General features: G+C 42.0%; 1 protein-coding gene across 3 annotated transcripts in view; it reads right to left on the bottom strand.

The window, feature by feature from the left end:
* Positions 1-17,961, bottom strand: part of LOC121447466 (nuclear autoantigen Sp-100-like) — a 34,464-nt gene that overhangs the window by 906 nt on the left and 15,597 nt on the right. The window contains exons 2-7 of one of the 3 annotated variants that reach the window (XM_041650737.1): positions 10,791-10,947; positions 9,673-9,841; positions 6,253-6,330; positions 4,464-4,529; positions 3,804-3,947; positions 241-345 (exon numbers count right to left, since the gene is read on the bottom strand). In XM_041650737.1, the coding sequence (XP_041506671.1) occupies positions 241-345; positions 3,804-3,947; positions 4,464-4,529; positions 6,253-6,330; positions 9,673-9,841; positions 10,791-10,947 (719 nt within the window). The remainder of the gene's footprint in view (positions 1-240; positions 346-3,803; positions 3,948-4,463; positions 4,530-6,252; positions 6,331-9,672; positions 9,842-10,790; positions 10,948-17,961) is intronic. The other 2 variants (XM_041650738.1, XM_041650739.1) reach the window with 2 other exon arrangements.

Genomic DNA, 17,961 nt, shown 5'->3' with positions numbered 1-17,961 from the left:
ACACACCCTTGGCTTCCTTGTCTAACATTTCCTTGTAACTCTTTCCTCCCAGATCTCTTAAAACCATCCCATTGCCTACTTGCTTTCCTAATTAATGGAGTGCCAGAGCCCATGGCTCCCTGCATCTATCTGGGGCTCCCAGGGCCACCGAGCTGGACTCTGATCACATGCTCAGCCAGTCACCTCCACTGTGACTTAGAAGGGTCACCCATCAGCACAGGCATCTTAAGTTATCCTTACCAATGACGTCATCCTCTTGGTTCTGCAATGTCCCTAGCTTCTGTAAGCTTTCTTGTTTCACAAAACAAGGTTGCATCCAATTTTCATGTGTACGTAGGTTTGTCCCTGAAAAAGAAGAGAATGTTACTTGAAGAATTCTCATCTGCTCCCTTGAAAAGGCTTCATGGATCCTGTTCTCTCTCCCCTGACACTTGACTGAAGAGCACGAGGATAGTGCTAAACTTTTGACACCTTAGCCAAGAGTTGTTGACTCACCTATTAACACAGGGTCAATCATGAGTTCAAGATCAACATGGCTACGTAAAATAAGAACTGGTCTCAAAAAGAGAGGGAAGGAGGGAGGGAGAGAAGAAGAAGAAAGGAAGGAAGGAAGGAGCCTTCACACTTATTTTTTTCTACCTCACCCTACAGCACACCTTCCTTTCTTCAGACCTCAAGTTTTTTCTCGCAGCCCTGACATCATCTTTTTCTGTTTTCTCTTTTCCCTCTCCCTGTTACTATCATTTACCAACTAATAACTATGTCAGCTAAAGTTTGTATTCCTGACATAATTAAGTCATTTTAACTCTATTAAGACCTGGAGTTCTCCTGCCTGGTATGGTGATACACGCCTTTAATCCCAGCACTCATAAGGCAGAAGCAGGTAGCTCTCTGAGTTCAAAGCCAGCCTGGTCTACAGAGTGAGTTCCAGGACAGCCAACACTATACAGAGAAACCCTGTCTTGAAAAACAAAAACAAAAGAAAGACCTGAAATTCTCAACTTAATTCTTGTGACTGTCCCATCCTCAGGTTCTGTATCCAAAGATTCAAACAGCCACGTATCAGAGACACTTAGAAAAACATATTACATCTGTACTGAGCAGGAACACATTTAGTTCTTGTTGCTATCCCCAAACAATGGAACAAGGCAACTATCCCTATTATATTTGTATTACATGTGGTGAGCAATCTAGAAATGACTGAAAGTAAATAAGAGGATGTGTGTACATTACACTAAAGATTTGAACATCTGTGGGTTTCGGTACCCATGAAGAGAATCTATTTCTCCAGAGATACTGAGAGACAACTGCTGCATAAATGTAATTCTTACAACTGTTTTTGCTGGTTTCAACTTTTGTTAATTTTCTAGTGTGTGTGTGTGTGTGTGTGTGTGTACTTGCACACACAAGAAGATGTGGAGGTCAAGGACAACCTTCAGGAGTCAGTTCTCAATTTTCACCATGTGGGCTCCAGGAATTAACTTGGGTCATCAGACTTGATAGCAAGTGCCCTTTCCTGCTGCACCATCTCGCTGGCCCTGAAGTTTTCCACATAAACACACCAGCAATATCACAGTACCAAAACACATTCAGGGTCCAGAAATAGTGCTATTAATGACAGATCTTATGTTACATTCGGGGCAGGTCATGTTCACAGAGCGGGGTAACTGATAGGGCCTGGATGCTGAGGGAAAGAAGGACTCAAAAGGACTCCTGGGCTTCCTGCTTGAAGAACTGGGCGTGTATCCGCCTTAGCAAAGAGGGATCTGCGGCAAAGAAGGAGAAGGGGTTGAAGAGGGGAAGGTTTGTGAAGAAGAGGCTGCGCTCGGTTTGGTGCACTACATTTGAGATCCTTCAGCTGAGAAGGGAGATCTGTGCTCACCCCAGGAGGCTATAGGAAAATCCACCTCAAGTCAGAAGTGAGGCTGGCCACCCCCACAGGGCCATTCCAGGAACTGGTTGCGGAGGTTGCCTTGGCAACTGAACAAGTTGTCTAAGCTGAGAGGCTGTGGTGACCCCTGCTCAAGTGGCTACAGCAGGTGGCCACTCAGGTCAGGCTGAAGCGGGCATCTAGAGTGCCAGGCTCAAGTGGCAGAATCCGAGTGCAGAAGTTAATGGTTGCCGTGGCAATAAGGGTTTCCCTAGCAGCCACAGAGGCTGGAGCAGATGCCGCTGCTAGGATGGCAGCCCTGCCAGGTGCAAGGGGCTCAGCAGAGGTGATGCCTGACCCTGAATCCTACCCCCAGACTGTGGCTGTTTAGGCTCACTGCAGAGTGATGCTGGCTGCTGCCAATCGAAGGCCTGAATGTTATGTCTCCAGCTTCCCTACCCCAAGTAGTCTGAGCAGCATACATAAAAACAGCCTGTATTCAACAGAAGTAATCAGGAAACACACACACCCTTCAGGGAAAGGCCAGCCCTTCCTGCTCTATCACGGAGTCCCACCCCTCCCTTCTTCTTCCAAGAAGTCGTCTTCTTCTGTGATCTCTCTCACTTGCGAGCCTGAGGACCACACATATTTTCATGCTTCAGTAGTAACTTTAACTATCCAGATAAAGATAACCTCCGTACCCATGTCTGCCAAGCTGGAAAAGCAAGGCTGGACTCACCTCTGTAATTCACTGCTTGACGGTTCATCTATGTTTTCTTTCCTCATCCTCTACTTGGGTCCCCTTTGTCCCTTACCTCCAGGGAGGAAGAAAGTAGCAAGCAGACAACAACAAGCAAAGGGCTACAAGAAGCCGGGCTTAAGGAGACACTCTCTCTAAAGCGATGCTAATATTAGATAATGGGCTTCTAGAATCTCCCGCCTCAACTACCTTGCCTCCCTCCTATCTTAGGATGCAGCTAGAAGCTGGCTCGAGTACGTGAAAGAGGCAGGGGTGAGTGAGGAGAAAGCGAGTACCCCCTCCCTTTACACAATGATCTGACGCACAAGTCGTCTATAGTGTGAGATGGGGCTCTAAGATGGCCCAGGGGGTAAAGCACATGCTGCTTCCGGAGCCTGATGAGTTGAGTCAAATCCCTGGAGCCCACTCTTGTCCCCTGACCTCCGTGTACATGCTATACGACACATGTACCCACACGGACATCATCCACACGGACAATAATAAAAATATTGAAGTAATTTTAAAAAGTGTCAATCCGATCCTTTGTCTTGTCCTTCATGTGGATGTAGGAAGGGGGTCTTGTCTAACCTTTCCTCCTTTTGAAGTTGGGGAGCATTAGGCTTACTGGGAACTTAAGAGACAGAGAAAGAGAGGCGTCCCAGAAGCCATGGCTAGGAAAATGTGATCATTCTAAGGTTGGGTGTTGGGAGCTACAGTGAGCTGCCGCTCAGGAGAAAATACTGCCCTCTGAGGACCCCAGCTCACCTCCAGTAAGCCCTGCTCATCTCCCTCTCTTGCCACTCCTTCTGTCTCCCCAGCTTCCATCCACAGGCACTGCGGTTTCTCCCGCAAGGAGGTAATAATGTATTGATATCTAGGGTCACCCCCATTTCTGTCTCTCCTTACTCTCCAGAGGAACTTCCCAAGTCCAGTGGACTTTGCCGCTGTCTCTCTTCCTCCTTCACTATTGTCTCCCAGACTATTTCTATGATTGTCCTCACCAGGGAAAGTATCAGATACAACATTGACTTACATCATTGTCTACTTGCTGTGGACATTGGTCCATTCTGCTGGGGTTGCAGCTTTGTTTTTAAAGATCATGTGGAATAGCAAAGACACCTCCGCTGCCCTGGGATATGCGGCCGACAGCCATCACCCATCACCCGGGCAGATACCAGACTGTCCCAGCCTCACCTGCTTGCATACATTCATAGTTGGTCCGATGAGACTCATGCGGATGAAGAATCGAATGGACCGTATCTGCATGCTTTGACTTCACATTCCACGAAGACTCTGTAGACTCTGACAATGGTTTTCCACTTCCAGGTCGGATGGCCCCTAGACAACAACGTACTTTTATAAACATGACATTGTGACATAATGAATAAGATCCTGAGATTTGGGACTAGAGAGATGACCCAGGGGGTTAGGAGCACTGGCTGCTCTTCCAGAGGACCTGGGTTCAGTTCCGAGCACCCACATGGGAGCTAACAACCACCTGTAACTCTAGTTACAGAGATTTAAAGCTACCTTCAAATTTGAAGCTTCGAGGGCTCTACATGCCCATGACACACAAACATAAACATAAGCAAAACACCTCTACATACAAAAATGAATAAATAAAATAACCTGCAGCTTTTAATTAAGTGCATTAATCAATTAAATAGACAGGTTCAGAAACCCTCCTAAGCACGGCAGGGGACAAAGACCCTGGCATTTAAACCCTGAATTTGGAGAGATAACAGCTGCAAACACTGAGCACTCTGGACAGTCAGTAATACAAGCAGATGGCCCAAAGCATGTGACAGAATGGGATGAGACCACAAAAGGCACAGAGAGTTAACATAAACAGACCATCAGATGAGGCGGGATCTGAGGGTGACCAGGTCAGACTTCCTTGAGAGCAGCTGTCTCCAGCTCCTATGGAGCAAAAATTAGATGTTTGTTTCAGGAGTGAAGTAAGAGTTCTCTTTTGTCTTCAAGATGCAAGAGCTCAAGGACCCCTTAAAACATCAATCCAGAGCCCATCTGGAGATCACAAGGTCCCCCTGATTCTTGAAGTCAGACTTGTAGAGTGCACGGCTCACCCCTGGATGAGCAGAGTCCTCCTTGGGCCACCCTAGCACTTGGTTGGGGACTCACCTTCATATCCATGGCTAGAGGATACCCAAAGGCACACCCCCACACTCCCGCTGGCCTTTTCCTGAGTATTCAGTGCCATCCCCAACCACTTCAGCTCTTGCCACTCTTTGGTTCCAGTATCTTTCTCTCTACCTGTGTACCCTGCTTTTGTTGCCGGTTTCTGCCTTTTTCAGTAATTGTCTGGGTAGCCACACAGTGTTCAGAAAGCAGGCTCTGGGGTTTGAATATCTTGTTCATGAAAACTACATATGTGGTCTCTCCAGAATTTAGTGTCCTTGCCTACAAATGGTGCACCCAAGTGACATCAATCTTGAGTGGCAACTCAAATGCTGAATTCACAGCAGTCAAAAATAAACACTCAACCCAACTGAGCTGTCAGCAACCAGTACCTTTTATTTTTATGTCTTTTGTCCTTTCTGTTCTGCCTCTCATTCCCACTTCCTTCTTCCTGTTCCGGATACTCTCCAAGTATTCACACACTGTTTTTGTATTTCTACTATGTCTTCTCAATGTCTATATGTCTATACTTTCCTACTCTTGAACAATAGTCACAGATTCATATTTATAGATCATCTTTGCTGTCACCAAATGTCTCTTCTTGAATGATGTTCATTGTAGACCCATAGTTGTGAGCCCCTCACAGCTTTCCACAAAGAGCTCTTAACATAGAATCCACACTCAGATGCCCAGTCAGATACCTAGCAACATCAGAAACACTCATCATCCCTGAGCAGAATGTGTCTCAACCCCATCCTAATGAGGTCCCAGTCAGGTCATTTGTAACTTGACACAAAGTTGCACTGGTGTTGGAGGATGACTCAGAGGTTAAAATCACTTGCTGTTTTTGCAGAGGGCCCAGGTTCAGTTCCCAGCTCCCACGTGATGGCTCACAACTGTCTGTAATGGCAGTTGCAGGGGATCTTACCCTTTCTTCTGACCTCTGTGGGTACCAGGCATACACACCATGCATGGACATGTGAGCAGAAACACTCATATACATAAAATAAAATATATAAGTCCTTTTGGGGGGAGCAGGGTACAGTTTTGAGACAAGAGTTTCTTTGTATAGCCGTGGCTTTCTCTGTAGACCAGACTGGCCCTGAACTCTCAGAGGTCTGTGTGTCTCGGGATTAAAGTCATGCACCACCACCGCCCAGCTTCTTTTTTTTTTTTTTTTTTTTTTTTTGGTTTTTCGAGACAGGATTTCTCTGTAGCTTTGGAGCCTGTCCTGGAACTCCCTTTGTAGACCAGGCTGGCCTCGAACTCACAGAGATCCTCCTGCCTCTGCCTCCCAAGTGCTGGGATTAAAGGCGTGCGCCACCACCGCCTGGCCCAGCTTCTTTTTTTTTAGCAGCACTCCTCCATGTTTTCTATTCCTTCAGAGTTCTCTGCAGAGCACTGCCCATCCCCCACTCTCACTCCACACCCCACCACCCCAGGAGCTCAGTTCCAAGTCTCCTCTTTCTCTTAGTTAACCAGAATTTCACCCAGTTCTGAGTACCTTGCTCGCAGCGTGGATGCACAGTGGCAAGTTTCTGGTCTTGCTTACTTCTCTGGGATAAATATTTGTCCTCTAGCTCTGAACAGAGGGAGAAAATTATTAGTCCCTGTGGGTGAGTGACAAATCCCCTCCCCCGCCCCAGCCACTTGTACACTGGGGTTGAGTGGGAACAATTACACAGATGAACTTCCAACCCTTGGGTCACTCTGGATATCAATAGTTTGTGTCTAGATATCATTTGTCCCTCCTACAAGGCAACCAAGAGGAGAAAGCAAAACCAAACCACAGAAATCATATAGACTGGTGGTTCTCAACCTGTGGGTTGCAATCCCTTTGCAGAGGTCACCTAAGACCATTGGAAGCCACAAATATGTGTTACTACTATAGTAAGTAAGTAGTAATAGCAAAATTACAGTTATGAAGTAGTAATGTAATAATTTTATGGTTGGGGATCACAGCAGCATGAGGAAGTATATTAGAGGGTTGTGGCATTAGAAGGTGGAAAACCACTGCTGTAGACAATAAACCTCTTGAGGTTTTGGGGTTTTTTTAAGATTGATTTTGTTTTAAAGTTATATGCATGTCTGTGTATCTTCTTGTCATTGTGTGCCTGCAGAGGCCAAAAGAGGGTATTGGATCCCCCGAAGCTGGAGTTACAGGTGGTCATGAGCTACCCAGTGCAGGTGCTGGGAGCCAAACTCGGGTCCTCTGCAAGACTAGCAGATGCTCTTAAGTGCTGAGTCATCTCTCTAGCTCCTCTCTCAGTTTCTAAGGATAATGGCACAAGGGGAAAAATCATCAAAAGTAATTAGTTGCTTAATCAAGTGTAGTGAAAGCATACCTCAGTTCAGTGGAAGAAGTGTTCCTATGGGCTATACAGACCTCAGTAAAGAACAGGGGTTCCCTCAAGAGTAGGGTGAATGAGGTCATAGAAATACCCATATAGATATATAGAAGTTTTAAATCCCAAGAGCTTCAAAGATGGGCTAGCAAAGAGGAGAGTCTGAACTTTCTTGGGAGAAGAAAGAAGAGCAGAGAGTGAAGGAATCCCTAAAGGGCAGTGCGGACCCAAGCTCTAAGAAAGGGCTCTGAGAATAAATCAGGAGTGAAGACAGCTGCCCTAAAGGAAACTCCAAGATTTCATGAGAACACCAAGGGAGGCTGCCCACAAGATGATACAGAACACACTGCCCAGTTTAGGTGATGGGACACAGAAAGCAATTTAGCTATACTGATTAAACAAAGAAAAATAGAGTTGCTGTATCTAAGTGGGACATTTATGGCAACCCCTCACCCTAAGGCATGGGGCATATTGAAGAAGCGGGGGCAGAAAGAATGTAAGAGTTGGAGGAAGGAGAGGAGTGTTGTGAACCGCTGTCTTCTGGACATGATAAGACTGTCGAAATCATGAACACATAGCAGCTGTGAATACCTGTACAAGATCTACATAAGAACAAGCCAATCAACACTTCTGCACTTATGGGGAGGAGTCATGAGGCTCCACCTGCAGCTGAGTTGCTATTAGCAGCTCATGGTTTCTGGGAGAGAGTTATTTTTCTTTGGGGGTGTGGCTACTGATAGGCTGTTCATATTTCAGTGGATGCCCCACAACTATGCATATATGGGTGGCACTAATTAGACTCAGTAGATTATGAATAGAAGAAGGAATAAAAAGATGAAAGCAACGATGAAGAAGAACATGAAAGCATAGGGAGGGGAGCTGGAGAGATGGCTCAGAGGTTAAGAACATTGCCTGCTCTTCCAAAGGTCCTGAGTTCAATTCCCAGCAACCACATGGTGGCTCACAACCATCTGTAATGAGATCTGGTGCCCTCTTCTGGACTGCAGGCATACACACGGACAGAATATTGTATACAAAATAAATAAATATTTAAAAAAAAAAGCATAGGGAGATATGCAGAGAGAGTTGTGGGGTATTCTATGGGGTCTGAGTCAATATGATCTAGATACAATGTATACATGTATAAGTATTGTAGTCTAGAGAACCAGCTCCCAGGCTGCACACAGGACTTGTAAGGAATCCACAACATCCTGAAGCTAAGACATTTTATCTGAGGGATTTTTAGGGAATAGGGAAAAACTCATATGCATTTTGAAGGCTACTTTCACTATTTCCTCATGTTGACTCTCTCTTTCTTTGTTCTACATAGCTATATATACCCAACAGAAAGTCTTCAGGCAATATAAAAGTTACATTTGAAGGTTACATTTAATTTGATAAGAAACAGAGTCATCCTGACAATTCATGTGAAATAGATCTTAGATTCCTAATAGGTGGGATGTAATCTCACAGCTGCAGCTTCAAAGAACTAGTCACTGTTATCTGTTTAGAGAGACACCTTTACAAAGCTAAACTACTGAGGAGTCTAAGAAAATTAAGGAAATTGTGTATTGCAGTCTGCATTTCTGAGTGTAGTAAACATTTTAAACTAACATTTTATGGTTAACAAAAATGCTGGGCTTCAGACTCTGTCACAATGCTTCGGGTGGAATCTCCTAACATATGTCCACTTGGCACTTTCCAAGTCACAGTGTCATTAAAAGTGTTTTACATCTTGAAATATATTTTTCTGTCCTCTGTGTCACTTCTAATTATCTAAAAACATTTATAGCCCTCATTAGAGGCTACAGTGTCAAGTTATCTTCTGGAGCCTTGAGTAGTCAGAAGGTAATTTTACAAATTGAGGTCAGGAATGGGTGCAGGGACTACATCATTTGTCAGTTGGCAATAATTGGACTTTGTATTGATGACCTATCCAGATAGCTCAATATGCCCTTGTGAACTAAGATAGGGAATGTTTATCTAAAAAACCATTAGCAAGGCTACTGGTCTAATCTAAAGTTACTTTGAAAGCATTAAATCAGCTAATGGTATGAAAACTATCTTAATGCAACTATATTCCTATGTCAGTCTGAGTTATGATATAAGACAGGTCCTAAGTGTCTTACAGTTGTGGAACAATAAGCCTAGTTATGAAAAATATCCTAGCATTATTTCTATTCATCAAAATTATACAGTTAAGGAGTATACATCTTCCTGACAACCACAACTATAAATGTGCCCAGTAGAAGGAATAGATTCATGAGATGAACACATTATAATACAGGCAATGGGAGAGACTCCCCACAGCAAATATATAGCAGCAGCAAGCATGCAGGGACACAAGAGAAGCAAAATACATCCTGGGGTGTATATGCCATTCTCGTAAGCCTTGTTTGAATGAGACATATCCATCAGGGAGATATTCCTCTGGTGGAATGACACCTGGGCTTCTATTGCCATCTGCTGCACTCTGTATGGCATTGCTGCCAGTATACGAGATTGTCAAAGAATAAGCAAAAGAAAAACGTTTTAAAGATAGAATTTCACCACCAAAGGAAAGTGAAAGAAGAAATTACCAGTTTCCAAGTTTTTATGAATTTCTCTTAAACCAGGATAAGCTTTCAGATTCGTTCTGTTGAACAGAGTGCATATAAATGACCAGCCAAATAACTTCTCCAAGTTATCCAGAATTTTGTACACCACTTTCTCCACAGGAACCGAGTTCCTACAGGCTTCATAAGAATCCTGTTAAAAAGTTCAACAGAGAGAGTGTCAAAGCATAGTTTCATCTGATATAAGTAGACATCATAATGAAATACTGTCCTGGGGACCTATGGATTCCGGTTTCTCCAGGAAATTCCATGCTAGCAGCCATGTGACCAAATCCAGAGAAGATTTATTTTTCATAACTTGAGCTCTCTACTACATCTATATATGGCTTCTATTTCATCATATATATATATGTTTGTGTGCATGTGTGTGTGTGTGTGTATCTTAATTGGTGGGATGTAATCTCACAGCTGCAGCTTCAAAGAACCAATCATTGTTATCTGTTTAGAGAGACACCTTTACAAAACTAAAACACACACACACATATATTAACTTTGCTCTTAGCAGAATAAAGAGAGATTAAAAAATAACTGTGGAGATCTGACCAATATTATCAATCCATTTTCTTCCACCAATTCCTGTCTCTCAGTTTTTCTAAAAATCATTAATTGACAAGCCTTAGATTCCAATAATAGTATTGTTCTAGTTCTTTCATTATCTTAATTCTGCTTTATTGTAAGTCATTAATCACTATCCATCAGTGGTCCTGAACGATTTCTTATTTCTTTCATTTTTTTCTTTTGTGTGTATGTGGGGGGTGGTGATAGAGAGGGGTACTAGATGTAGACGTAGCCATCAGAGTACAGCAGATGCAAGGCAGTCAATCTATAGCTCCCCTCCCCATTACAGTTCAGCCACACTGTCAAATCATTCACCTACTCCCACAACTGCCTCCCTCAGTTAGGGAGCAGAAGTTTCTTGCTACTTTCTACATGATAGGACAATTAACAAAGATAAAGGGGTCTTCCCACACAAGAGCATACAGGCTTTTTAGCCATCTAGAGAAGCCTGGCATTCAGGATGCCAAACACCGGTTAATAATATGGTGCGGGGTTCCCTGGAGTGATGAATACATGTCACTTACAGCATAGGTTTTGTCGGTGATGAAGGAGCGGTCCTTGAGGCTTTCTAGGAAAGGAAACAGCTTGGGGATTGCATGAGCTATCTCTGTTTTATTTTCCTTGAAGTAATTGAAAAATATCTCATCAAAACTTTTCTTTTTCTGGACCACTGCAAGCATGCTAAGGTGGGGAGGAAAGAAGACAGTGAGAAAATAAACAAAGATTTCCCAGCACATTTCCCATCCAGGCCCAAATGACTTCAGATGTATGGTTTTGAAAAGTAAAATACAAGACTCACATGAACACTACCAGTGAACAAAGAAAAGGAAACACTTGCCAACTTGCTACAGAAGAACAGAAAACTCTTGACACTCAAATTTAAAAAGATGTACAAAAATAAAAAGTTACAAGTTGTATCCTTTGAGGATACAGACTAGGAAACCGCCAACGAAACAGTGAAGCCAATCCAGAAACATTCACCAGGAGGACCTTTTCCAGAAATACAAGAATTATTCAACACTTAACAGTCAAAGACTATGGGGCTGGAGAGATGGCTCTGTGGTTAAAAGCACTGTCTACTTTCCAGAGGCCCCAGGTTCAATTCCCAGCACCCGCATGACATCTTACAATCATCTCCAGCTCTGGGGGATTCGACACCATCACACAGTCATACATGCAGACAAAACACTAATGCACATAAAATAAAAATTAAAAAATTATTTATAAAGAAAGAGAGAGACAGAGAGAGAGAAAGAGAAGCAGAGAGAGAGGGAGGGAGAGAGAGAGCCAAGAACTATTTGTCACACTTATAGAAATAATGGTGAAAAATGTGTTAACTTCAAAAGATCCAAAAAAGACAGTAGATAAAATTAAACATTTGTTCATAATTTTAACTCTTGGAAAACTAAGAATTAGAAAGTAAATGGATTAATTTAATGAATTATTTAGGCAGGCCTACAAACAAAATCCTGTGACAAGCATTATACTTGAAGACAAGCTAGTAAATATTTTCCCACTCAAGCTGAGTACAAGGTAAGTGTATCTACTGACAGCATTTCCACTGGACATGTGTTGGAAAAAGCCAATACAATAGGTGAGAAAAAGAAATTTTAAAAAATAAACCTTAAATGAAATAACTTGCTGGGTGGTGTAGGTGCTCACCCATAATCTCAGCACTCAGGAGGCAGAGGCAATCAGATCTCCAAGTTTGAGACCAGTTCTGGGACACCCAGTGCTACAAAGAGAAGTCCTGTTTCAAAAGAAGAAGTAGGGAGAGAAGGAGAAGGAAAAGATAAAGAAAGAAGAGACAGAGAAAAGGAAGGAAGGAAGGAAGGAAGGAAGGAGAGACAGAGAGAGAGAGAGAGAGAGAGAGACAGAGAGACAGAGAGAGAAAGAAAGGAAGAAAGAAAGATCTACCATTATTATTTTCGGGTGATTGTATACTTAGAAAAGCTAAAATAATTTGTAAGCAAACTGTTAGACTTAATTAGCAAATTCAGCACAGTATCTGGAGTCAATGTCAATATGCTAAAATCCACTGCATTTCTAAGTACTAGCAAATAACAAGTTGAAATAAGAACAGAAAAGCCATTTCCAGCGGTATGAAAAGTCATCACCTATAAAGATAAATCTATCAAAAAGTGAGTGATAACACGAAATGAAAATCACAAGCCAGGCAGGGTGGTACACACATGTAATCCTTGCATTGAGAGGCTGAGGCACAGGACCAGAAGTTCAAAGCCAGCATGGGCTATACGACAAAACCCTGTTTTGATTTGTTTTGTATTGTTTTATTTTTAAGACTTTTTAAGTTTTATGAATGGATTGTGAAAATATAGCAGATGTGCACAACAGAATATTTTACTGAGCTGTAAAGAAAGGTGGAACTATGGGATTTGCGGGGAAGTGGATGGAAACGGAAGATACTGTATTAAGTGAGGTAACTCGGGCTAGGAAAGACAAACGCTGCATGTTCTTCTGTTTACACATGTGCGTTTATGCAGGAGAGACTGTGTGCTGAGCAAAGTGTGAAAGCCAGGAGAGAGGGATAAAAGATTACAGTGTCTTTGTGTGTAGTAGAACAATGTGAATTCAAAGTGAAAGGCGGATTCTGGGGGTGGAAAAGTATAAACGGGAGGTGGAGCAGGGAAATGGAGAGAGGGAAAGGGTAGAAGGAAAGTCAACTAAAACTATGTGTGGAAGAACAGGTAAGCCAATAATTGCTAAACTAACAAAAATTTAAATTAAAAAGAAAGTTTGAGCAGAGCACCCTGTGTGGGTGAAAAAGATACTCCCAGAGGCCATAGGTTATTAAGCAAAAATCTCAATGCCAATGGGCTACCTTCCTATGACTCATTAATCAGGGAGGCCTCTGAGACCTACAATACAATGCAGGCAATTGCCAATCCCATTGTTTGCCCACCAGAACTAGATGACAAGATCTTACTGAAAACACCCAGAGCTTGGGTTACATGTCATAGAGAATCCAAACTGGACATGGGCCAGCAGCTTCCTTCCTGTTGGCTAACATTCACAGTTCAGGAAGGTGTTATGCAGATTGTTGAGGGAGAATTGTCATCAGTGGTTAGGGGTAAACCCTGTATGCAACAATGCTGGCCAGTCAGACTAGATGAGCCCACTGTTTTGAAAGTAGAAAGTCTGTTATGAGAGTGCCCTAGTTCATTTTCTATTGCTATGATAAATGTCATGACCGGTCACAATACATCATTGAGAAAAGTCAGGGTAAGAATTCCATCAGGGCAGGAGCTCCAGCAAGGCAGAAACCTGAAATAGAAACTATGCTGCTTATTGGCTGGCTCTCTTTGCCTATTGCTCAATCAACATTCTTTTTTTTTTTTTTTTTTTTTTTTTCCCGAGACAGAGTTTCCCTGTGTATCTCTGGCTGTCCTGGAACTCACTCTATAGACCAGCCTGGCCTTGAACTCAGATCTGCCTGCCTCTGCCTCCCTGAGTGCTGAGATTAAACATATGTGCCACCACCATTCAGCATTCTTATACAACCCAGGCCGACATGTTTAGGGATTGCACTACCCACTATGGAATGGGTTCTTTTACATCAGTTAGCGACCAATAAAATGACCTGTAGATGGAGACTGCTCTTTCATTTCCTCACTGCTCAGACTCAAATAATCACACAGAAACTATATTTATTACAACACTGCTCGATAACTTAGGCATCTTATTAACTAACTCTTTTATCCAACCCATTTCTATCAACCTGGGTCTCGCCACAAAGCTGTGGCCTACTAGTATGGTTATGATGTGCCCTTCTCCTTCGGCAGCTACATGGCATCTCCTTGACTCTGCCTATGTTCTCTCTATATCTCTTTTCGGATTTCCCACCTGGCTTTGCTCTGCTAAGCCATTGGCTAAAACAGCTTTATTCATTAACCAATAAAAGCAACACATATGCAGAAGGACATCCCATATCATCTCCCCTTTTCTGTTTAATTAAAAAGGAAGGTTTTGATTTTAACATAGTAAAATTACATATAACAAAACAGGTATCAAGCAAGAATTACAGTTATAATATTTCTTTGTTAGTCTAAAGTTTCATATCTTATTTATCTTTTAGCATAACTAAGAAAAACTATAATTATCTGCCTTCAACTCCATCAAAGACCCCAGAAGGATATAATATTACCTAAGTAAAAAGAAAGTGCATTGTAAGCAACTTCCAAAGTTCTAGAAATGACAGAGACATTTTGCTGCCTGGACAGTCACCCAAAGTTTTTCTGTAATGTTGGGGCATCCATCTTTAGTCTTTAGGCCCAGAGTATCCAGCAGACTTTTCCATAAAGCAGGAAATTTGAAGATCTGTTCTGCCTTGTAATAACAAAGTTCATCAATTGCTTTCTTCTGTGTCCTGCAGAATGTCTGACAGTTTCTTTTGTGAAGTAGGAACCCTGAAGGACCATCCCATCTTTTGGAAAGATCAATAGTCATTTTTCTGTGGATCTTGCATGACCAGTTCATAGAGCATACCATCAAACAGTCCAAACAAGAGCAGTTTCTTGCCCAAATGGCTAACTTTGTCACATTGAAGGCAAATTCTATAATACGTTTCTTCAATGCCCATCAACCTCCCTGAAGTAATTGGTGCTGCCAGAAGCAGACATGTCTCACTGTCAAGAAAAGTCTAAGTTCTTAAAACATTTTAAATGCCATCTTCTGCAGGTCTTTGAAAGATTTGAAGAATACCTATCCATCTGAAATATATCTCTGTACATCTAGAAAGCCTAACAACATGACTGCAGTTTGACTATTACAGGTGACTATCTATTAATCTGTATTTCTTAACCATACATTACATTTTTAAATGGGCTGTACAAACACAATATCTTAAACTAGACCAGAAATACATATACACAGTATAACAAAATCAATCTTAAATATGTATCAATAGACCAAGATCCATACCAATGCAAAGTGTCTATCTCTATATCATGTCTTCCTAATTTTTGTATTTTTTTAGAAATGGACTATGACCATTAATCACTTATAATCAACCCTTTTAAGGTGAAAATAACCATTTATAAACAATCATTTGGGAATTTGGATGTAATTTTCTCCAAACTTCTTTCTGCTGTTTGTTGGGCAAAGTATTTTTAGGATTCATGAAGACCCTTCAGAGGGTCTTATTCCATCAAACCACATTAGCCTGGAAGAAATCCACAGATTCCCATCCTCTGTGGAAACAAAAGTAAAACCTCTTTTCCAAAGTAAGATATCCTTAGACTCAAATTTTAAGTCAAGATATATTATATATATGTTGGTTTAGCTTAGCAACCCCCAGAACAAATGTCTCTCTGCAGTCAAAAAATTCAAAGAAAATACAATAATATGCATAATCCAGACTCTCTGTGTATTTTCCATTTTTATGTGACTAATTTATTTTTTATTCCTTTAATCTATGACTGGGCATACTCTTATATTACTTTTACTGTCTCTTTAAAGATTTTGTTTTATTTTTTAAAGCATTTACTTCTTTTTATAACTATCTATACTCTCTCTCTCTCTCTCTCTCTCTCTCTCTCTCTCTCAAGTCTATGTACACTCATCCAACACTGTGACCCATTTAGAGGTTTGGTTTGGTTTCTTTTTGTTTTTTGTTGGTGTTTTTGTTGTTGTTGTTTGTTTTCATTTTGGATTTTTTTGTGTTTTTTTTTTTGTTTTTGTTTTTTTTTAGAACTTGGAATCTTTAATGCCCTACTTTCAGCCACGGATAGCAAAACAAGGAAATGAGGCCTGGCGGTGCTAGCACACACCTTTAATCCCAGCACTCAGGAGGCAGAGGCTGGTGGATCTTTGTGAGTTCAAAAACAGCCTGGTCTACAAGAGCTAGTTCCAGGACAGGCTCCAAAGCTACAGAGAAACCCTGTCTCGAAAAACAAAAAAAAAAAAAAAAAAAAAAACAAGGAAATGAAATCAACTAGACATACTTAACAGACACCCACAGAACATTTTGCCAATAAACCTAGAATAGACTTCCTTCCCAACTATATATGGAACATTCCTCAGGGTCGAAGGTAAGACCACAAGATGGCGTGCTTGGTTTTTAAGGTTAAGTGGGCGTGGCTAGAATCAACTCTGTGCCCTGCCTGTTTGCTCCACCCAGTCAAACATGGCATGTTCATCCCCATTGTGAGCCATGTTCACTGCCCCAGCTCCTGGGACACAGCGGGTCTATTTTACCATTAAGCAATTTGTAACCTGCTGCTCACAGACACCATTTAAGTGCTCAGTAACAGGACCAGCATAAACCAGGAAGCCAGCTCTTAAAGGAGCCACACAGTTTTTTATGCTAATGCTGAATCAGGAAGCCTTCTCTTAAAGGAATCATGCCTCTGCTTGCCTCTAGCAAACAGAGCCCACCCAAGAAAATGCTGCTACCAAGAAGCCATGTTTAACTCTGTTCTTTTGTGTTTAGAATTCCTTCCCAATACATTTCAAAGGATTAATTATATTCAAAAATAATTTTTAAAAACTTGTACAACTGTCTATATACTTATTATCTATTACTATAATAAACCAATAAAATTTCAAAAAAAAAAAAAGAATTCCTTCCCAATCTCTCTCAGGTTATGCGCATGTGGTTCTTTTGTTTCTCAACCACTCAGACCCAAATAACCACACAGAAACTATATTAATTACAACACTGCTCGGCTGATAGCTTAGGCATATTATTAACTAACTCTTACATCTAAAATTAACTCATTTCTATCAATCTGTGTGTCTCCACGAGGCTGTGGCCTACTGGTATGATACCAGTATGTCCTACTTTGGCAGCTACATGGCGTCTCCTTGACTCCTTGGCCTACTTTCTCTCTATACGACCCCAAAGATCCACAAGCCAGTAGGATTGAGGTAATCCCCCAGTTGAGGTCCCATCAGATAGCTCTGAACTCAGTTAAAATGACAGTGGAAGCTAACCAGCAGAAACGGTAACTAATCACTTTTGGATTAGACTTGATGCCCACTCCAGCGGTGGGAATTTACATCTGGTACTGTAGACTTGACCCAAAGCCCATCATGGGTGTGGTAGTCTGAATGTAATTGGCCCCCATACGCTCACAGGGAGTGGCACTGTTAAGAAGTGTGGCCTTGTTGGAGAAAGTGTCTCACCATGAGGGTGGGTTTTGAGGTTTCCTTTGCCGGAGCTACACTTACTGTGACACAGTGGCTTCCTGTTGCCTGAGGATGACAATGTAGACCTCTCAGCTCCTTCTCCAGCACCATGTCTGCCTGCACCCTGCCATGTCTCGCCGTGATGATAGTGAACTAAACCTCTGAACTGTGAGCAAGAGCCCAATTAAATGTTTTCCTTTATAAGAGTTGCCATGGTGATAATGTCTCTTCATAGCAATAGAAACCCTAAGACAATGAGCTAATGGGATGATTCAATGGGTAAAGAGACATAACAACCTGAGTGTGATCCCTGGAATCCACATGGTAAAAGAGAACTGACCCCCACATTCACACCTCAGCCTATGTGTGCCCCCATCACCATAAATTTAAAAAAAAAACCTTTTTGTTTTGGTTTTTGTTTGTTTTGTTTGACAGGGCTTCTCTGTGTAGCTTTAGCTGTCACAGAATTTGTTCTGTAGAGCAGGCTGGCCTGGAACTCAGAGACTCACCCACCTCTACCTCCTAAGTGCTGGGATTAAAGGTGTG

This window comes from Microtus oregoni, unplaced genomic scaffold (assembly GCF_018167655.1).
Source record: "Microtus oregoni isolate MIOR12 unplaced genomic scaffold, Mior012 000004F_ref0000308, whole genome shotgun sequence".
NCBI lineage: Eukaryota > Metazoa > Chordata > Mammalia > Rodentia > Cricetidae > Microtus > Microtus oregoni.
Note: the sequence above shows the minus strand (reverse complement) of the source record. Positions and strands in the feature narration are given on the sequence as shown.